Source organism: Apteryx mantelli, chromosome 19, assembly GCF_036417845.1.
Source record: "Apteryx mantelli isolate bAptMan1 chromosome 19, bAptMan1.hap1, whole genome shotgun sequence".
NCBI classification, from domain to species: domain Eukaryota; kingdom Metazoa; phylum Chordata; class Aves; order Apterygiformes; family Apterygidae; genus Apteryx; species Apteryx mantelli.
This window is the reverse complement of record NC_089996.1, coordinates 9,451,953-9,473,932: the sequence shown is the minus strand read 5'-3', so window position 1 is coordinate 9,473,932 and position 21,980 is coordinate 9,451,953. Positions and strand designations below refer to the sequence as shown.

The 21,980-nt window shown below is 44.3% G+C and overlaps 2 protein-coding genes across 5 annotated transcripts in view; one reads left to right on the top strand and one right to left on the bottom strand.

The window, feature by feature from the left end:
• The window catches only part of RECQL5 (RecQ like helicase 5), a 41,747-nt gene that overhangs the window by 14,542 nt on the left and 5,225 nt on the right, over window positions 1–21,980 (bottom strand). For all 3 annotated transcript variants that reach the window (XM_067308549.1, XM_067308548.1, XM_013944092.2), the window contains 3 exons: window positions 21,603–21,714; window positions 19,136–19,298; window positions 18,663–18,745 (listed from right to left, as the gene is read on the bottom strand). In XM_067308549.1, coding sequence (XP_067164650.1) covers window positions 18,663–18,745; window positions 19,136–19,298; window positions 21,603–21,714 — 358 coding nt within the window. The remainder of the gene's footprint in view (window positions 1–18,662; window positions 18,746–19,135; window positions 19,299–21,602; window positions 21,715–21,980) is intronic.
• On the top strand, window positions 220–12,247 carry SMIM5 (small integral membrane protein 5). Of its 2 annotated transcripts, XM_013944095.2 has the most exons (4): window positions 220–454; window positions 6,546–6,691; window positions 8,834–8,987; window positions 10,983–12,247. In XM_013944095.2, the coding sequence occupies exons 3-4, from the start codon at window positions 8,861–8,863 to the stop codon at window positions 11,102–11,104; spliced, it is 249 nt and encodes an 82-aa protein (XP_013799549.2). In that variant the 5' UTR covers window positions 220–454; window positions 6,546–6,691; window positions 8,834–8,860; the 3' UTR covers window positions 11,105–12,247. The 2 variants fall into 2 exon arrangements, with proteins under 2 accessions (XP_013799549.2, XP_013799551.2); XM_013944097.2 differs by lacking the exon at window positions 6,546–6,691.

Here is a 21,980-nt window from a genome sequence, read left to right as displayed (position 1 = left end):
GGAAGGAAACTGGGCAGCAGAAAGAAAAGTTAACTGCTTTAACACACCCAAACTATCGCAAGGAGAGAATCAATTCAAACCCCGCTCCAGAAAAGCTGCAATTAAAGGGAAAAAAGAAGAGACCTTGCTAGGAGGAGACAAACAGAGGAAGCGAGCAACAAGTGCTGGCGCTTGGGAACTCCGCGGAGTTTGTACCAGCGGCTGCTCAGCTTGTGGCGGTTCCTCGCGCCCGCCCGCCCTCCCTCCCTCTCTGGCACACATGTAACATGAAACTTCATATCTCCAGGACAACCAATAACAAAAAAAGGCAGAGACAACAGCTGGCTGTCAGCAGCAGAGCAGAGAGGAGCCGAGCGAGGAACGAGGCACAAGCCAGGATGAGGGGAGCGATGACGTGAAAGTTTAAGAAGAGAGAAAAGCAAGACGAGAAGAGCAGTCCCGTGGCACGGCTGGGGTAAGGCTGAGCTATTGCTGGTGTTCGCTCAACCGTAGCACCTTAACATTCAGCTAGTTAGCACGTAGCTGGCGCTTTTGGAGCTCTTTGTGTGGTGAACTGCAAAATCGGCCATTGAGCAGAGCTTGCTGGCCTGAGTTTGCTTGCAGGGGACACTCAGGGGTGAAGGTGATGAGAGAGAAAAACTTTTAATAGGATTCCAGAAAGCTGGGCTGCAGCCGCGCTACTAACAAAAGGATCCAGCCTGCAGCCTTGCTTTGCTCCTGCCACAAACACTCAACAGCAGCTCAGAGCAGGAGTAAGCAACTTTTTAGCTGATTAGAAAAGCCGTATGCTATTTTCTGTTGCTGTTACAGAATTTGACCTTACGTGATAAGCAGGGTCTAGCACGGGGCATTCTCTGCAGTCATGTTTTGGTGTATTAGTGCTTAGTTTGGACGAGAGCGCCGCTCTGCTCCCCTGCACAAACAGTGTATGTGCCGTGAGAGAGGAGCCGCGGCGGCACACGAGCGCATGGCAGAGCGAGTGGGTGCCAGCCACAGCGTTTCCCCAGAGCTCCTCCCACCTGGAGCCGAGTTTTATCCCCCCCAAATCCTGAAGCAAACAGCTTAGAAAATAAACCCTGGTCGGGGAATTAACATACTGTGCAAGTTAAGCATCTGTGTCCAATAGAAATAAATGCAAAGCTTTTACACAGCCTCTAAAGAGAGCATTTAAAAAAAATCAGCTAACCTTTCAGGCACAGATGCTGGTTTACTATTCAAAACAGCCTGAGAAACCAGTGCTCTGAGAGAGAACACATACATACACATACGTGGTCTGTGGTTACTTAACAGTAACAGAGGACCGTAAGGTCTGACTGCACTGAGAAGGGAAGGAGAAAAGGAGAGGGAGCCCCCAAATACATGAAACTACTCACTGTCAGCCTTGGGTTTACATAGAGGGGTGTCCCCCAGCCTTACTCCCACCTCCGTTTGCTGCTGGATGCGGGGAGGGGGGCTGGCAAGGGGATTGACCGTACGAGTCCCTGTTTTCTCCTGTCTGAAGCCAGTTATTCTGTTTGGAAGAATCTTTCAGCTCCCGGCACCGAGCCGAAAGCCCGTGCCTCCTCCAGAAGGGCTCAGGCATGCAGCTGTTTACAAACAGGCAGGGAGAGAGGCAGAAAGCCAGTTCTCCTAGTGAGATGTCTTCCCCAATCCCATCTGTGTCCGTATGGAGGAATGTTAAGGATCAGGTATTTCCACTTCTCTCCAGTGCCATTAATGCGGAAAGGAGGGCAAATCCTGACATACGTGTTCTACGAAGACAGAATTGGAATTGCCTGTGTGAGGAGACCTGGTAGTTAAGATCCACGCGCCTGCAGTCTAGCCCGAGGTTCAAAGGGGACGGAGGGAAGTTCCCACCCTGCTAATGAAGGGCCCGTAGGTTGGTTGTTACAGTTAAGATGGTGTCTCGAAGAAAGTACGGGAAAAACAAAGTTTAGGGGAAAAAAAAAAAAAAAAGAGAGGAGGAGGAGGGAGCAAGAGGAGAAGGGCAGGGGGAGGGATGCAGAGAAACAGGCCAAGTTTTCCTTGCCGAAAGAAAATCGTAACGGGTTTGGCTGGGGGCTTGTCCAGCCACAGCAGCGTGTGTATGTGGGGGGGAGGAATAAGCAATATGAAACACATGTCTGGATAAAAGAAGCAGGCCATGGCTTGCGTTACGGCTGTCACTGAGCACGGGCCTCAGCCTGCGTGAAAAGCAAAAGCGGTTACGGAGGGGAGGTACAAAATAAACCCAGGTTGATAGAGCAGATCTCTCCTGTAACACAAGCCCTGAACAACCAGCAGCCTGCCCACACGGCCGGCGGTGGGCCAGCGAGCGGAGCTGCGAGCAGCACCCAGCCCTTGCCTCCCTGCAGGCCCCACCACTGCCCCGCGCAACCTCGCCACAAGTCTTATGGCTGATACGGTTTGAAACCGCTTCTTCTGAGGAAGCAGCTGTTGTGTCCTGCAGTTTTGAGTTCCTACACCCAAGCGGCATCTGTACTAAGATTAGACCAACACATGTTAAAAACTCAAAAATGCATGCCACGTCTGAGATCTGCAGAGCAGTCAAGGACAGGACTTAGAAGTGGTTGAAAGAAGATGGAGAAGGTATTTCCAGCACTCTCAGTGGGGCTCCAGATGCCTCACCTCCAACCCCAAACTGCTGATAGATTCCAATATGTTTGTGAAGTAACTATTTCCAAAGCTTAAATAGGCACGCAGTTACTTCTCTGTCAGCTTGCTGGGAAATGGTTATTTTGCTAATGTTAGAATAGACTTTCAGGCTAAATTCAAGCATCAGCAATGCTTGGGCCTAAAAAAAGTTCACTTGTAGAACAGCTATGGATTTATTTTTAAAATTGACCTTTTCCTTTCACTGGATAACACACCATGGCTCTGTGCCTTGGTTTCCCCACTTCTTAAAAATGGGACTAAGTAGTAAGGAGTTGTCTCCTGAAGTTTTGTGGACTTGCTTGTGAGATGGAGTGGAGAAAGCCAATGGGTTCTGTAGAGGTGTAGGGACCCTAAGCTCAGTGCCCCTGATAGGTACCTCAGCTTCTCAACCTGCTATTGCAGGGCATTCAGTACCTTTTTATATTAGTCTAATACTAGGTTGCAGGGGAGGAAAGAGACATTTACACTGCTACCTCAAAACCAGTCTCCAAATAGTGGGTGGTAGAGATGACAGGGTGTTTCAGCCAAATGGCTAACCAGTCCGGGCTGCTTTATCATCTGAAAGAATTTGGAGCCTTCTTTTCCAGACCAGCTGACAAGGTCAAAGCTTTTCTCCCATGACATTCAACTGCAATTTACCAGTTTGGGTGTGTGCTGTTAAAAAATGAATTCTCTTGATACTGGGAAACTATTTTCATCTGCTTGGGAATGATTATAGGTCTGTCTGGCTCCATTCGCTCCTGTTTTAGGAAAAAGGGCTTGCCTGTGAACCGCAGTTAAGATTCATGTGGCTGGTCAACTGCAGTCATGCCAGCAAACACTGCATTAACAATGACAAGGGAAAACCCTGCACCAATAATAATGCTACATTTCTATAGCTCTTTTCATCTCAGAAGCACGTTACAGACTTAGAACAATAAACAATCATACAGGGATTATCACATCTATTGCCAAAATGCATCTACCCTGCAACAACATCCCACAGCCCAAGACTGTTTCAGGACAGGAAGCACTGCAGACCTTATCCATCTGAAATCAGGAGCACGTTTCAGGAACCAAGAACAAAGCTGGTAGGCTTAGGAACTGGTCAAGACTTGGGGCCTTCATGTTCTTAAGAAATATGGTCACAGCTTGTTTTAAAGTGTTAGACGAAAATAAAAAACATCCCCTCCCCTTCAGCTGCTCAGCACCCTCCTTCTGTGAAGGCTGGGACTGCTGTATGAGATTTCCTACCAAATCAGCTACCACAGTCCATAGACACTTCCCATCCCTGCACTGGTCCAATTCCAATCAACTTATTTGACTTGTCTGAGTGAGAACAACACAAAGTATTTGCTTCTCCACAACCACAGAGTCCTGAAAAAAAACAGCTCCACAGTGAGGATGTTGCCCAGCATTTTGCTTTCCTGGGCACATCAGGGAGGCTCAACTGCATAAGGTCTCTGGAGTACTGCTGACATGGGGAACGGGCACTGTGGAGGACATCAAATTCACCTTCACAGGGACTTGCTGCATTAGGACTACAGGTGTTGGCAGCTTCTGGCCACTACCAACAGGTTCCCCCCTCCAAGGCTTCATCTCCAGTTTTAGATTACAGTAGCAACAAACGCATGAAAGCAAAGCTTCTTGGGGGGAGTACAGTAAAACCAATGAATCAGGAGGTCACATCAAGAGAAATAAAACCCTATGGGGCATGACTGCGTAAGCAGCAACCAGGAGTGGAAGCCATGCTTTCATCTACTTTCACCCTAACTGGGCTCCATGACTGAAGCACAACAAGCAGATAGCAAGCAAAGGTCATTTCATTTTGTAACTGTAACAAAACCAGGGACTAACTTTCTATCTAAACTTCTCAGACCACCTTGAGACTTGGACACACAACAATTAGCAAACTGAACCTCTGATGGTGGTTACGTATCCTGCTGCTTCACAAGAGATGAAGTCACCCAGCAGGGGGATGGAATGACTTACCCAAAATCACACAACCACTGAGTCGGTGGCAGGCCCAGCACAGGGCCTGCATTTCCTAACTTCCAGTCTTGAGGCTTAACCACAAACTGAAATTCATGTTTGTTATGCTGAAATAGGCTGCTGAAATGCCACCATGGTTATGACTAAACAAGCGTCTCATTCCTCAGCAGTAAATTTAAGCTCACCCACTCCCTATAGTTCTTTGATGCACCTGCACAGACACACAGAAAGAATGTAGCTTTCCAAACCAAAACCAGGCAAAACACTGTTTAATTTTCATCGGTTCCAAAATATTGATAGCAATTTGACTAGCTTAAGGCAGATAGAGGGATGTGGGACCCGAGTTCTGTAGTCATCCCAAAGCTCTTTTTCTTAGTTGAAGCACAGAAGCTATCACGCACAATTGGTTTGCAGTACCAAAACACCCTGACCAAAGCTTTTTTCTTGAATATCTAGAATGTGGCATTTTAATAAATGGCTTCATTCTCAGAAGGGCTGAGTAACCAACATCTCTGAGTGCTTCAGTATGGCTTAAGTCCATTAAAACAGATCAGAAGGATAATCTCAGTGCTATTACGGCAATTTTCACAGCTTTATTCAGCAGGCACAGCAGGATGAATATGCATAAAAACAAACATTAGCACTTCCTGGAAATCTAACTCTAAAAGCGCCCTGAACGTAAGACATGCTTCTTTGGTTTTAAATGATAATCTAATTTTTGCAGCTAAGCAGCACACCTGCAGACCACAGACGTCCCCCTGCATTACTGCACACTCTCTCTTTTCAAGCAAGGCTAACAACTCACGGCACATGGCAGATTCTGCCTTATTTTTCAAAAAGAAAGAAACCCAGATTAAAAGATTTGTTTTATTCTCTCCCCTGCCTGGCCCTGCAACGTGGAGGGCAGCAGAGACATTTGATGATCTAGCCTCACTGGTTGAGATGTTTTTAAAGAACAGCCACAAGAGAAAACAACTGCAACCGCGAATTTCAGACTGCCACAGCACCCCAGCAGGAGCTTCCAAACTGCCTGCCACGAGGCACCAGCACTGTGTCACGTTCTTTTCTAGGCAGGTTTGTCTTCTTGCCTCCCTTCACCCTATTTTCACTTCTTTTTATCTCTAGCTGCAGCTATGGCAAGTTAATGACATTTAGTCTGACAACGCATAACAAGTTCCCTTGACTTTGCTGCCCTAACAGCCACGTCTCCTCTGCTCTGGACGGTTCCTGTCCTCCGTGGATGTATTTTTGAGGAAGGACAATGAGCAAGGAGTGATTCTCAGATGAGAAAAACCCAGGCAGAGAATTACGTTTGCTTCAAACCCCGCAGGACCTGTGAGCCACAGAGTTTCCAACAGAACTCGCTGTTCTAAGGCTCTAGAACAGTGATCCGGTCTTAGAAAATAAACTGCCAGCTAAGGCCTACAGCCCTAAGTTTCAAATCATTTTAAGAATTTCCCGTTTTAATAATAATTATAGTTACTGCTTCATCAAAATCTCCTGCACCACCTGGCATCTACTACTATTGGCAACTGGGAGCTTACTTGAACATAGTATAATGAAAAAAATGAACTATTTCTTACGACTCTGCTGTGAAACCTGTAAGTAATGTCATCACTGTTGTGTTGTAGATGAGGGAGATAAGCAAGTTGTCTCATGCATCTGCCTTAAGTCGCACAGTCAGCACTAGCCTTACCCTCATGCTAATCTTCAGGGCAAGATCTTGGTTCTGCTGAAATTGATGGGAATAAGATCATAATCCAAACTAGTTCTGAGCAAAGACTTTAGTCACAATTAGAATGGAAGATACAAAAGTCCCTGAATGCAAATAGCTTTCCTGGGGGGTTTATACTTTTTTTTTTTCTTTTTTTGAGGAGAAGTGATTTATTCATCCCCTTTTTGCTACACTCCACAAGCAGAAATCCCAAAGCGGTGTGAGCCCTTGGAGCCGGCGTGCAGTCGGAAGCGCAGGCAGGTGGAAAAGCATTTGCTCCCTCACGGGCAGATTGGAGACTGCACCACCAACTGCAGTTCAGACCTTCTCCCTGAAGAAGTTCAAATCAAGGTAAACAAGCAACATTCCTTGCAAGTTTTGGAACAAAAACTGCTTCGCTTAGAGCCAGATAAGGCACCATAGGCAGAGGAACGTCCATTACTGAGAAGAGAGAGTCAAGACAAGCTCCTATCATTTTAGACTAGGCACTCTGTTAATCTACATGGAGTTATACAATTCTGATTGTAATTTTACATTTTACATCCAACCTCAGAAGTCTAGTTCTTATACTTGCTGCTCCTGATGCAGCCTAAAGCATGGTAGGAAAAGTTAGAGCAGACTCCTTTCTAGGAGAGCTGCTAGGCAGGCAGAAATACCCCCAAGGGGAAGAAAAATTTTTAGAATGCTATAGCCAGAAATATATATATATTTAAGGTTTTCTTTTAGAGCCAAGAGCAAAAAGCACAAATCACTTCACCTCTGCCTGCACCGCCATCTCTTAGAATGGAAACAGAGCTGGAAACTTGCTGACACAAAGTCCTAGAGCACCGTGCAAAGCAAAGAGCAGCCGTTTCTGGCGCAGTTCGCTTGGGGTGTGGCAATCATCCGGAAAGAACTATTTAACCCTAGTCTCAAAAGTGACCTTTTCAGGGCAAAAGGCCACAGCTATGCCTCCCTGCTAAGTTGCACAGAGATTTTTCTGTGGGGCGAGCTTTTCCATCCACCCCCATCCCCAAGAAGCCAGCTGGTTCCGATTTTTATTCCTTAGCTTGGGTTTAAAAGAACAAAGGAAACCCTTTTTGCATTGCATAAACATACAAAATGTAATTTTACTTGGCGCTGTAGTATTAAAGCCCAGCATGCAAAGAAACAGCCAAGGTCTCTCTCAGTCCTCAGTGTGTTTAGAAAAACTGAACTCCAAGCATCCATTTGTTTGAGCAACCAAACCAGATGTGCACTAGTGAACTAGCCGGCTTATTCTGGAAGTCCTGTTTAGGTCTTTTGCCTTTGGGTTATCACCAAAAAACGGAAATTAGATTGCAATGTTTAAGTCCCATAAAACTGTGTTGACTATTACAGCACGCACAAGCTAGGAAATTTAATGACATAAGAGCCTTAATCCATCTGCATGTCCAAAAGCTTGTTTTAGGCAAGACTATGCATATTTCCCAGCAATCTTCTATTCCACTTACTGACTGAAGTAAAATTTTAACTTCTGTAGCTCTCCTGCAAGCCTATTCATTGCAACGCCTTGCAAAATTTTGCTTCCGGGGGGCAAGAAATACTGGTGGCAAAACTGAGGTATCTAACTTTGACTAGACTAATAATATCAATTAGCAATGGTTTCTGATCATCATTCTCTCTGACAATAAGCAAAGTGTGAGATTACTGAGCAGGGCAGGAAGGACTTTCTCTACGAGGCCCTGACAGACTCGGCAGCTTTTCCTTTGCTCATCACCAGCAGTGACGGACGGACATCCACCGTTCAATTTACATAATACTCCATTAAACAGAGCGTGACTAAAAAAATAAATAAATAAATAAAAAAGCTACACTTAGTCATCTGTAAAAACTTGAAAATCATCCAGCTGTCTCCAGTAAACGCAGACTTTAGCTTTTAATATCACCATTCAGTAAGACTGGTTGATAAAGCCAGAGTTTAATGGTATTGTAAAAAGGTGCTGAAATAAGCACCTTATTTTTTGAAGGGGCTTTCTGTAGCTGGAACCACAGAGTCTTTGAAGGGACCTACTGTATGTTACTCAGTAGGAAACAAGTGAAACCTATGTATCACCAGAACACAGTATTTGGAACACAATTTGAGTTAGAATTGCATGGCTTTCTGGAAGACAGTTGAAGCACAATTGAAAAAAATCAATTATTTTCACTGGGGGAAAGCCAAGGGCAGCCACTGTCCAGTTTTAACTCCATGCCTGCTGACATAGGTGTACTTTTAGAAGAAATACCATATTTTTGCCTTTGCGTAACAGTGCAACTGTCAAAACAACCCTCAAAGCCAGATTTTGAAATGCAAACAGTGCCAGAACGTGTAGACAGTTAATAGTCCTCCACCTTAGCTACTGGGAGCAAGGACTGAGACCAGATAAACTTGTTTTACTTGTGAACCCCAGTGAGCTCTATAAGAAGGCTGGCAGCTTCCTAGCATTAGTCCGTGAAAAGCTTTATTCTCTCTCCATTTGTTTCTTTCTACAGCATAAAGCCCGAAGCGGTTGAGCCAGAATGTCTTCTGGAGGCTTTCTGAAGGAAATGCAAGGCATTGGCGAGAAGCTGCTCCTTAAGCTCCAGAAGCTGCCCAAGGCTGACCCCGTGGAGATTGTGTCCTTCTGCGTGATTCTTCTGTTTATTGGTGAGTTTATCGGTGGAGGCAGAGGGGTGCCAGAATGTCTCTTCTCTTTCGCAGGGGCAGCTTGCTCTCGGGCTCTGTCGATAGATCGTGTTGTCAGCAGTTGTTTTCCAGACCGTGCTCTGAAGCCCAGTTTAATCTCTAAGTCAGTTTTAATGTTCAGTGTGCACCTCTGCACACACGTAGAATATGACAGGCAGCAGCGTAACTCCTCTATTCAAGTCTTAGTTTAAACAGCAGTATTTAGCCAACGCCAGGTTGCTGCAATGTTTTGAGGCAGAGGAGATGGTTTGTGACAAATGGCATTAGGGGACCTCACTGCCACGTGGACACTCAGGTGGAGGACTCCAAGTGTCATTTCTGTGCCTAGTTCAGTGGAAGCAGCGTGCTTCAAACGAGCGTATTTATTCACCTCTGGTAATAGCGAGACCCCTTGTGCTGCCATGTGGGGATGCCGAGGAAGGAACAACAAGGACCTGCTCGCGCAGGGGGGGCAAAATTTGTTGAAAAAATGGGAAAATGAGGAGGAAGGCAGTTCCTCCCCCCTCCGAGAGGTAGAGCTTGCTTCCAGCCGCAGCGCCAACAGGAAGGGTGTGCGTCCACCTTGCACGCTCCTCCCCGTGCTGGAATTCAGAAACAGGCACACCTGCCTTTTCTTTTATTTTTTTTTCATAGCTACAGCTGGTTCCCCACAGGTCAGGTTACCTGGCAACCCATCCACAGACTTTTAAGGAACACAGACGCACACACGTGGGCACGCACGTGCTCTTGCACATTTTGACGGATTAAACATGTCATCCTTTTCTCTTCCAGATAAACTAAGATATCCCTCCCAACCCTGACCATTATGTCTAATATAGAATACCATCAGGTTAGCTCACTGCTTTAAAAAGCAAAACCTTATGCTTGAAGTATCTATTTTCTCAAGCTAAATACGGAAGAAAAAATAAAGCCAACCCAGTCACGAATATCTATCATCATTAAAGGGCACGCTGCACCCACTCTTCAGAAATAGAACTGCCACAGAAATGCCAGTTTGACTAATCAAATCCTCTCTGATGCAACTATGGGGTGACTTCAATCTCCGTCCATTCCAGACACACAACTCCACCTGGTTGTTGCATTTCATCCCAGAAACAACAGCCACATAAGGCAGGTAAAGATACGCACCCACATGGCTTGGTATATAGCTCTTATGATCATCAAATATTCAGTAATGACGATAGGAGCTGTGTGTGTGTGTGTAATGGGTGAACTCTGGGCCCACAGTCTGGAAAGCAATCTTTCAATCCAAAATCTATAAATATTAAAACTCTGTATTTTTATTGTTATTGCATTGCCTACAGATAAGTGTATGCAATTTCCCATACGGACACTTTTCCACTTGCCCAGAAATAAATGCAACAGTCATTGTAATTTGTTCTTTACAGTTGCAGCAGAATTTCCCTCTGCCATTTCCATAATTTATTTATTTACCTCTGGAAACAAATCTAAAATTACTTGCCTAAACCTTTCTTCACTGGGCCTGCCCTATCTGCCTGTCCTGAATCTTTGAACCTGTTGGCTGATTTCAGCCAAGCCTGACAAAGCAACAGGAACTTTTATCTTTTGATCCCTTCCAAGTATCCATGAAAGGAGACATCTGGGTAGAGGGGAAAGATCCAAATTGGTGCCCCACATTGGGGAAGTCAGTATAACTAGCTTCTTAACCATTACGGGCAGCCAGCTGGCCAACCAGCAGAGGCACTAGCAAGCCAACCAACACACCTCTGGCTCCTACTAAGACCTGACATGTGCTGACATTTGTCCAGCTAAATGGATAACGAATACAAGAGGGGAGGAACTTAGAAGGAGGAAGGTAAGGGACACGGCAAAAATCAGGTAGAAACCAGGCTTTGTTAATTCTGCTGTTCATCAAACAACTTAGAGGAGACGTAGGGTAATTCTCCAATGATTCTCCCTGTGTCATGAATCAATATCCTTTGCTTTTCTTTCCAGTTACTGTTCTGGTGATGATGATCATCGCCTGCAGCTGCTGCTGCTATAGCTGCTGTAGCTGCAACGGACGTCCTGACCACAGGCGTAGGAAGATCCAAGTCTGCCCAGTTGCCCATCCATGAGGTGTAACAAGAGATGACATGACCTGCTACCAAGGACATGCATGGATATCATGATTCAGTCACACTGGAATGCCTGTCTACACTAACTCATGGAATATGGCAATAACAATATTAATGAATATGACTCAGAGGACCAGAAATCACAGCCTGGATTTCATTCTTTCTGCTGGGCTCCACGGTGTGACCACAAAGGTAATGCTACTTTGCCATCACTGTCTCCCTCAGCTGGAGTGTAGGGGGGGTGCACCAACACACGCTACCAAGAGAACAGACACACTTTCCCAGTGACAACCCTACAGCTGGGCCAGCCAAGGATTCCCTTTGTGACCATGGAGCCACAAACCAAAGCAGAGAACACGTAAGCTGCCACACGGCTAGGCAGCCCCTACCCTCTTCACAAGTCAATAACCCGAAGGATGATGCTGGGCACTAGCAAAACCCACTAACATCACTGGGAGGTGCACGTGCTCAGCACATCTTGGAGGAAGCCCAAACCTGCTCTCTTGAAAGCCGTGCACAACAGAGCACTGACATTTAGGTGAGATGTCTGCTGAAAACACAACAAATCATGGACCTTCTGAGCTTGACATGCCAGCTGAGGCTCTGAGTGCAGCTGGTTACAAATGCTCCCTGCTTCTGAAAACTCAGTGTTACAAGGATGTGAAACTGCCAAAGAGAACAATTAGATCATGTGCAATATCAATTGTAATCAGAAAGATGAAGGCAAAAGGGGAAAACTCACAAATATTACAGTTTAATTTGATCGCTCTACTACTAAACATGCTCTCTACCACCCATCCTCTATGTGGTATTCAGATCCTTCAAGAGTTCTGCTCTTTCTGCATATTGCAGGTGAATGCTCCTTACAGAGCGTGGGAGTCACAGGGGATGCACAAATCTACATCCTCACTTGAGGGACCTGTGCGCAGGACTCCCTGCACTGGGTGCAGTTTATTTTAGTGGACATAAACATTATGCTTAAGGTGTGTTTATTCGCATACACCAAGGCATCTCACAGAAGTGACATACAGTATGGTGAGCGTCACTTCAGGGTATATATGCAGCAGCTGACACTTGGCATTGTGACAAAGCAGAGCCATGAATGGGCTGCACAGCTGAAGTTAACAAGTGCAAATAAATCCCTTTTCCATGCTGCAGCCACTGTGTATGTTTGGTTTGTATTTTGGGGAACTTCAGAAAGGGATTTATGTACAAGGCTACAGCACAGGCGATGACTTTCGTAACTGGGACAGAGAAATGGAAGAATATCATACTGCACCTATTCTGTAAGCCACTGGCGTTTTTTCAGCCCCAAATAGTTTGCCACAACACGAAACCAATCATCTTAAACCAATCACCTACATCATGCAGATAAGCCATCTTCTATCCTTGTGTTCAGATTGTTAAGCCTGGAAGAGTCAAAGGGGTTATACATGTATATACCAGAGTCAGCGTCCAGCTAGAGAGAACAGAATCATTAAGTTTAAATAATGAGCTTTTAAATACTCTTCACACTACAGAGGGGCAAGATAGGGAAAACTTTGTAAAGAAACCTCTTCTTTCTGATGCCTGCACCTGGATTAGTAAAATGAACATTGCATCAGTAACTTCTCATGTATATATTGCACTTTAATTATTTCAAAGAAACTAGATGTAGGTATTTTGCACTTTTGTACAGTTGCAGCCAGCAACATAGAGGATAGTTTAAAAATTAAGGAGAAAAAAACTCCTAAAGCCAACAACATTACTTTTAAATTAAAAAAAGAAAACGTTTCCAGCAGAAGATGGGGATGTTCTTAAGAGAGCAAAGATCTGAGCCCCAACTTGACAACTGCCAATAAAAGGAAGATCCCCAGAGCTACTGCATGCACAGACTAACAAAGCACCGGCTTTTATTATGCCATCCCAAAACTTTCACTCCCAAACTTGTTAGGGTAGGATAAGCTCAAGTGTGTCATCAGTTTACTCTCATCAACGTTCAGTGTGATGCATCACACTATAACCCCTCTGTCAGATATGTTGCTTTTCTCATTTCATTTACAGACAAGTGACAATCAAGGTGACAGGATGTCTTGGAACCCCTCTTTTGCAGGAGATGGGCTCAGTTTAACAGACCTTTTTGTTTCTTAATTATATCACGAGACCTGTGAAAGAACAGAGCTTACTTTCTTCCCTAGTTTGTGCTAGACATGCCAGCTGCAGGAATTAACAGGATCCCACTGAGAAATGTTTCGGCAGCATGGAATGGGCCTGCGCTAACGGAGTCAGAAGGAAGTTCTGGGGGTTGGAAACGCATCAATGCCTGACAAGCTGCTGTCACTAGGAATGAGCTCAGAGCTGCCAGGCCTTATCTCAACATGAAAAGCCACAAATGCTTGCTTGCCGGTCATGCTACAAGTTACACCAGTGACAGACAGCAGGCAGGGGGACAGAGGAAATGGTTCCTCTATTATCTCTGCTACTGTTAGTTACTGAATTAGAAGCAGAAGAGAAACAGCATAGTTAGAAAAGAGAAAGGGAGAAAAATCAAGCAAGTCTCTAAAGAATACAGGTGCCTTTCTGGAGCAGAGGAGCAGCCATCAAGCATGTGACTCCACAGGGTAGGGGTTCCTAGGCTGGTTTCCACACACTTGCCTAGACCTCACTGATACTCTGCTTGGCATTTCATACTGTTATACTCAGTAGGACTATTCGTATACTTGATGCATATGCATAAGTGTTGGGCTGCATTGGGGTCTGCCAACTTTCATGCAAAAGATCAGGTTGGCCTGAAAGATGCCCAGCAAATCTCCATTCAGTTTACTGCAGTTCTTCAGTTTCTGTTGGCTGGAAAAAATGCGAGACAGTCCGAGTCCCTGCACACCACTCACACAAGCCTTAGGTCTTTTTTGGCTTCGCCCATTATCCACATAAAGGGACCTGGAACACCCTGAGCACTAGTGAGGCTGTATCTTCTCTGTTTCAAAAAGGAGAGAAAGATTCAGAAGAGAACAGACTAAGGTAAGACTTCTTCAAACACAGCAATTTCTGGACACATTGTAAAAGCTGGAGCGAGCCTGAAAGTAACTGCAAGGAAATACAGTTACTTTAGTATGACAATACGACTAGTGAAATAGTTTCTTTCCATGAGACACTCACAGTGAACCTTGAGGCCAGCCTCTCCAGCAGAAGCATTTAAAGCTTTATGGAATAGTTTCTACTCAGTAACATCATCCTTCTGGTTTCAAAGTGATCTGCCTGGCTTGTGACAGAAATTTTCCTTTACACACATGCATCACGCTTTCCTCCCCCCCCATATATACACCTCTCTCCAGGAGCTTTTTATTTGCAGCACCTTCCCTCTGATCTTCCTCAGTTAAGAAAGCAACAGTGAGTCCATTTTACTGCAGCTAACAGCAGTGCAAGGCTCTGTAATGAACTTACCTATCTAAATGGTCATGATGAAGTTTGGACTAGAGGGCAGTCTTGTTCACAGTTTCATTTTAGAAATGCCAGTCTCTTAACTGAGCTTGCAGTTCACATACAGCCAGGAGCCAGGGAACAAAGCCCTCTTCTCTCCATCACAAGCTGTAATATCCCCCATTTAGAGGATGTAGTAGACCTTTACTGGCACTAGGAAGGTTTGGCTGGAATAGATGCATGCATGGATACAGGCACAGAGAAGAAGAAATGTTTAAATCACAGGTAAATTAAGCCTTTTTAAGTAGGCTGAAGGCCTTTGATTAGATTAGCCACACCTTTGCAAGAAAGCCAGCTGTTAATCATTTACTGCAGTACAAACAGGCAGTTTCCACACTTACTCTGCAAGTCTCTGGGTGCAATAAGGGGGTCTTCACTACAGGCCAAGATCTCTTGGAGTGGGTGCAGAGGAGACACCAGAAGAAGTGCACACTACAAACACAACAGCTTCAGGTATTTATAAGACTGTATATGACTGTCTTATTTCAGGAGGCTAACTATAGTCAGAGGAGAGAGAGGAGCTTTCTGGGGTGTATGGTCACACAGGGTTTCTGCCTCTGGGTCTGCAGAGTTAATATTGAGGCTTTTCTGTCTAGGCTGACTCCTTTTTAAAGGAAAAGGGAGTTATCCAGAACAGCCTCCTTGTCCTGTATACCTGTGGGTTAAGGACTGGGCAAGGTGATCTGCCATCACTCCAAAAACCAAAGCATTAACTGACTATTTTGGCTGCTTAGAAACAAAAGCGTCAGGAAACTGAAGTGTGAGCTTGTACTCCTAGTCAAAGGTGACTTGTTGTGCAAAGTGTGTTTCATCCTCACCTAATCCTCTCCTTTCATATGATATTAAGGATGCAGACATAAGAGGCAGCAAATCAGGCTTAAATATTTTGAAATAATGAACATATCTTCCTGTATTAAGCCTGTACAGTAATATTTGAGTGAGAGTACAAGAAATAATCTATCCTTCCTTTCATTTGAGAAGCATCTAGCAAGGAAGTTTTAGTAAAACCACAAGATGCTTGCAAAGAGATGCTGGATGTTCTTTAGAAAGCTGACAGCTGGGTCATTATGCAAAGTATCGGTGAATGAAAGAGTAAGTGTGTAGAACCCACTGAGATCCCAGTTTAAATTATTACTGGACTTAAGAATTCACAAGAGTGCCCAGCTTTCATTTTTAAAGATCTTTCCAAGGGTATCAACCAGATTCTCCCATTGAATACCTGTCTGTCATGTGTAGGCTGTGCAGTTCCCAGAGATGAAGGGTTCATGCTGGGAGATGCACTCAATTATTAAAAATATTGATAAGCTACAATTAAAACAAATCTCAGCTACCAAAATCTTGGAAGGCCGGAAGATTTCTGCTTTACTTCTCTGTAGATATGACTGCTAAGAAGGCCTCAGCTATCTTCCTTCTGGTTTATGCTCCAGATTCTGTGAAGAGTGACTCTACCTTTTGGAACAGGGATGCCTGCAGGCACAAAGGACTTGTGCATATATTGGTTTAGGGACTGTGGCTATTTCTGCTCAGGGCACAGAGAGGATACATCAACATCTGATGCTGTTCTTGTCTAACTCTGGCAGGACAGAAGCCACCATGTCATCAGTACAAGAGGAGTCCTCGGTTCTGGAAGACCTGAAGAGACGGATTATAACAAGTGACTGGGCTCTTGGGGGGCTAGTGGTGATTGGTGCCTTCTGTCTCATCTTTGTTGCTCTCCTCTTATTTGCTGCCATCTTTGGGTGCTGCTCATCTCCAAAGCAAAAGCAGAGCTGTGTGTAAACAGTGAGGCTGAGTGCAGTACTCAAGCCTTGCAGCCAGGCAAGAGTCAGCACAGGAACAATCTTACTGTGTTGTTCATAGAAAGCTTTCTCACCTTCTGTCCCTGGATGGTTATTTCTCCCCATGCAGCAATCCTGCATCAAGAGCCGTATACTAGCGCTAGCAGGTTATTCTGCGAATCCACAGCGAATGCAATACATTCAGCAATCGTATTCAGGAACTGCATGACTAGCCGAATGCCAGAGTCTCTGCCTGACTTTCATCTTTCAAGCAAAACCACAGGGTAGCGATGATAAATGGTCAGCCATCACCTAAAATTGATGAAGATGCCTCCAACTGCTGCAGTTTCATGTTTTCTTCTGCCTCACAAGTAGGCAACAGGAGACTCACCAGCAAAAGCTCAACTTGACCTTTCTGTCTCAATGTCTGTTCTCCAAAAGCAGCTCATACAATTATTCTCCTGTCATGCTCAGGCAATAGCCTAAATATACCATGCAAAAACTTGCCTATCAGAATATAAGTCTGTCTTTGTTCTTATGTAGAATCTTGCAAGATCAGCGTTTCAGGTTTAAAGAGCATCTTAGTCTCCTGTACAATTACAAGGAAGAGACAAATCCAGACAACACTGCTGCAATATGTGACCCTGGGATGACTTGTGGCATATCAGAAGGTAGTAAGCAGGTAACAAGCTGGGAGAGGGAAGAGAGATGGGCAAGCATTTGAGTTTAACTAGGTCAGTGAGCTTCCCTCACAGTAGCATGGCAAGAAGCAGGAATCTTTCTCTTATGTACTCAGTGAAATACTATTTCCTTCTCTATTAACCTGAGCACAGGAGAATCTGTTTTCTCTCTGCCCTCTCAGGCATTGCCTCACTACTGCAGCCCAGTTCTAGTGAAGATCCTCACTACAAATAATAATCAGGGCTTTTTTTGCCTTTTTTTTTTTTTGTATATATGAAATGGGAGATGCTGTAACATGGTTACATGGATCCCAACACATGCCCTCACTAGGATACCACCCTGGCATGTCCTGTAACTACTTCTGGCTTATGCAAGGCTAGTTTGTTGATCTAACACAGTTCTCGCAGCACGAGTGTCTATTCCAAGACAACACTATCACAACTAACTTTATTGACAACCTGTGTAAGGACCCAGAAAAAACAGATATTGAGACATTTCCAGGATCAGCATCTAACCCAATAGACACAGATGCCTCATATTATATAAAACCCAGACAAGCAGCCATCTGGCCATTCTTGCTGTGAGTAGGTGACATGCAACAGAAGGAGCAGAGCTGCTTAGGTTTTTACCTAAGTGGATCAAAGTCTTCTAGCAGGAAGCATCCTAATAGCTACTTCCTCAAATCGCCTTATCTTTGGACAAAAACACATTACCTCAGATGCCCCAGTGCTACTCAGCATTGTGCCATACTTCAGCACAAGTAAGACTCTTACAGAACAACCCCATAAAAACAGGATTTGTTTTTCAAACATGGCCTGAAAGAGAGAATATGCTCACCAAGGCATCAGAAGAGAAACACATGCCACATCAACCCTGAAAAAGCCACCTTAGATGCTGCTGTGAAAGATTAAACTAAATGCAGATCTGAAAGCAAGATGACTAGTGTTGACTGTTTTCACTTAGTGAACACACACTGCTCTGTTACTGGCAAAATTATAGCTTTGATGTCTCATCCAGCATAGCCTAGCAATTGGTACAATTACAGCTTACAAGTCATGAATTAAATCTGAATAACACGTTGCAGATGCTAGTCTGCGTTTAGATTGGGCACATCCATAATTTGAGCCTGTTTCTGAAAGGTTCTAAGCACCATCAGCTCCTTCTGAGGTCAATGAGAATCAAGGATACCTAGTATTTTGCAGAGTGGAGCCCCTGAGATTTAGAGAAACATTAAAGCTAAATGCTTCCATCCTATGGTGATGGTCTTTAGCCTGTCTGTCCGTCTCCTTACAGGAGACGTGGCAAAGGAGGAGAGTCAAAACAGAGGCAACTGGAACTAAGTCATTCCACCACAGCTAAAACATATTAAAATTCATAGCCAAAGGAATCATAGTTTAACGTCAACATGTTACTTATCAGACTCCAAGACCAATATCTCAGTTAACTCAGAGGTGGGAGTGAGTAACAGATGTCTAAGTGACACTTTTGCTTGGTCAAGACAAAAAGTATCAGGTGATTCATTCACTATTTTCTTTTTCCTGGTCATGCAGTTACAGAAAGATCTCAGCCATAACAGTGCCTTGGAGGGAAATGACATTGTTTCCCCAACATTAAACAGCGTTTGAAAGAAATGCACTTACCCCAGCTCCTCACAGAAGTTGACTACGGCATCAAAGGCTGTCATCACAGCTTTGTCAGACTCTTTCAAGGAGCCTTTTTTTTCCTGGAATTAGAGAGGGACAATAACTATAGTCTTCAATTCAAATAGAAACAGGTATAGCATCTCTAGTGACAACCAAATCTAACCCTGCTGAGCAAGGCAGCACAGATACAGACACCACCCCTTTCTCTGCTCAGATCACTTCTGCTCGCCCATGCTTCTCTAATAGGGCTGGAGCTGGGTCTGGCAGCCCTTTCCCTCCCTGCTTTGCTCTCTTCTGCTATCCCTTGAAACAGGGTTACAGACAGCTCCAGAGCCAACAGCTACACCTGCAGCTCCAGAAAATAATCATTTCATCTTTGCATATTCAGACATTACTACAGGCAAGAGGCAAACCAGATCTGAGCAAAGCCAGCATACACAGGCTGGTGGATACTATTCTGCAGATCCTACCTGGATTTTAGAGAGCTCTTTCTTGATCAGGAAGCTGACTTGATCCCGGTCATTCCTAGAGTAATAGAGGCGGCAGCAGGATGGCTTCCCATCTCTCCCAGCTCTGCCAGATTCTTGGTAATATCCAGCCATTGACTTGGCAATATTCCAGTGGGCAACAAATCTGCATGCGATAAGACAACAGGAAGCACATGGCTGCAGTTTTCTCAGATAGCTTCATATACAGTTGCATTGTTCATAGACATCAACAATAGAGTAAAAATCAGGCAGCAGAAGTATGAAAGACAGAGAGCTTAGCAGAGCAAAGGATTTTGAATGCAGGCATTTATTACTTCTTAACACTTGAGGCGCACAGGAAAGCAGCAAAGCTATAACAAAATCCAGTACATGTGAACACCATGTAAGCAGGATGTCACTCAAAATGGATGGAAGAGAATGGACATATGCATATTCCAAACACGCATACAGTTGTACAACTCTGAAGGATGAAAATAAGGACACTGACTTAAGGAGTTTGCAATATTTTACCATAAAATAAAGCACTCATTAACAAGTCCTATTTATTTTGTGGAACACAATTTGAACATTACAGAACACAGTTTGAAATATTTGATTTTAAAAAGAAGCTTCTTTGCCAACAAAGTCTGCATGGGAAATTCTGTCTCACCAAGGTCCCTTGTAGATGAAGGCATCCTTCCCAGTCAGCAGATATGACTACGAATCATTACTAAATGATAAATAATCTCTCAAGGAAAGTTTTGAACACAGCACTGCAAGACTATTTTAAACCTGCTCATACTTGAATATTCAGCAATTCAGCTCAAACCTGTATTGAGAGATCTCAGCATTTTACAGACCAGTGATGCTGCCAATATTTTAAACACCAGGCTGCCCCAGAGCTAATCCTTTTTAATCTCTGCAAGCCACCATGTCCCAGAGGCAGGTATTCTACAGACAGGTGTGGCAAAAAATCAAATGGCAAAAATCAAGCAAACATGTTTCTCCAGACATGAACACTCCAGGAACAGGCCAGCCTGGAGGCAGCAGGACCCTAGACATTTCTTCTCCATCAGGCAGCTTACTGAAGGAATTAATAAATAATCTCAAGCAAAGCTGAAGTAGCAGTAGAGAGGATCTGATTCTATCAAACAAGAGACAACACCTCTGTTTCCCCTTTCATCCTGAAAAGTCACCTCCAGAACTCGTCGGACTTGATCTTACACTTGAAAACATATGCATGAATAAGAGCTTAAAACTCTGCCAACGTACAGTCAAGGCTAAGCAGCAGTGCCTTGTTGCCAGGGTCAAACAGACTTTTAACTATTAAAAAACTGCTTGTAAATAGTCACTTTAACTTCATTCCTTGGAAACTATCTAGGTTACAAGGATGTTTCAGCTATATTTCACTCTCCTTCAGCCCCATGCATTTCAGCTACTCTTTGCTGTTCCAATGACCGCTGTACTGAGCAGGGCAGAGACTAATTTCAGCAGGTCACTATAATTCATGCTGCTATAGTGGAAGACTTCTCATTTCACTGTTGGGTAACCTGAGTTAAGCAGTAAAATAGTCCATCATTGCTGTGGGAACGTGTTATCTGTCAGCATAATGACAGAGACAGATAGATGGCACAGCTGTTAACTGATGTGATCATCTCAATGATGCCCTGTTCGTCTCCCATGGCATTCAAAGCAATTGCTTCAGGTGGATTTTAGAGCACAGGAGATCAGGTCCTTATGGGGTGTTGTGTGAGCTGCAGCTGGGTTAATCTACAAAATGTACTAAATGATCTACTAAATGATGCATCTACTAAATGATCTCATCTTACAGCACTAACACAGCCCAGCTATAATGTGGTGCAAGGATAATAACAGGAATTCTAGTAACACAGAGCAATTATGGTGACAGTTCCCAGAAGAACAGCAACTGAAAACATTTGCAAAGTTTCTAACCTTTGGACTAGAGTAATAATTTTAGAATGCTTATTGTTGTCTGTGAACTGCTCTTTTTCCTCATTGCAGTTTGCAAAGAGGGATCTCCAAGAACTGGCTCGGACTATTTTAGTAGAGGGTGTGCAAACTATTTTAGGTGAAATTTTCCTTTTCGCTGCTTTCTGAGGGCAACTATTGCATCAAGAGAAGTGAAAGGGGCAGCTGTGATTGTGTCTGGATGGCTCTTGCTGAAACCCTGGAGAGTGTGGTAAGAACAAGCATTCCTCCAATTTTATTGGTTTCCAGGATGACTAGCACAGATGAGCTCTGGTGCTTTCTTAGTTTCTTTACAAAACCTCTCCATGTTTGTTTTTGCTGCTTCTAAGGTAGAAAACCTCAAGCTCTGCTTCTGTGGATTTTAGCTAGTGTTCATCGGGCACTTGAGTCAGATGTGACAGGTAACAGAGAGATGGAGGCTTTCCCTCCCCACTGCTCAGGTGTCAGTTTCTCATGGTGCACAAAACCCAGCCTCACACACCTGACATTTGCTTTGTCTACTCCCATTCCAAAACTGATGGTTGCAACAATAACTGGGATCTTCTCTTCCATCCATTCATTCTGGACTGAAGTCCTGTCAGCTGCCTTCAGCCCTGGGAAGGGAAAAGAGAAAAAAGAAAAAAAGAAACAAGAGGATTGAAGGGGAAGTAGAAGTATTCTCTTCCTCCTCCATTCCCCCACTGCAAGTCAGCTCCCTCACTTAAAAACAGACTGATATACACCCTCCTCTCTGCCTATGTTTAAACTGGCCTGGGACCAAGCAGAAGACATCAGCAGCTGACTCTACTTCAGAGAGGAAAATCCAGAATCCTCCTGGGGCAGAAGCTGTTGTTATATTTAGGCCATGCAAGATCCAGCA

Bases quoted from the DNA above. Each gene is read 5' to 3' on its own strand.
- SMIM5 (XM_013944097.2), top strand. From the start codon at position 8,861: ATGTCTTCTGGAGGCTTTCTGAAGGAAATGCAAGGCATTGGCGAGAAG. The intron at 8,988-10,982 runs GTGAGTTTATCG...TTTTCTTTCCAG, and splicing joins CGTGATTCTTCTGTTTATTG to TTACTGTTCTGGTGATGATG.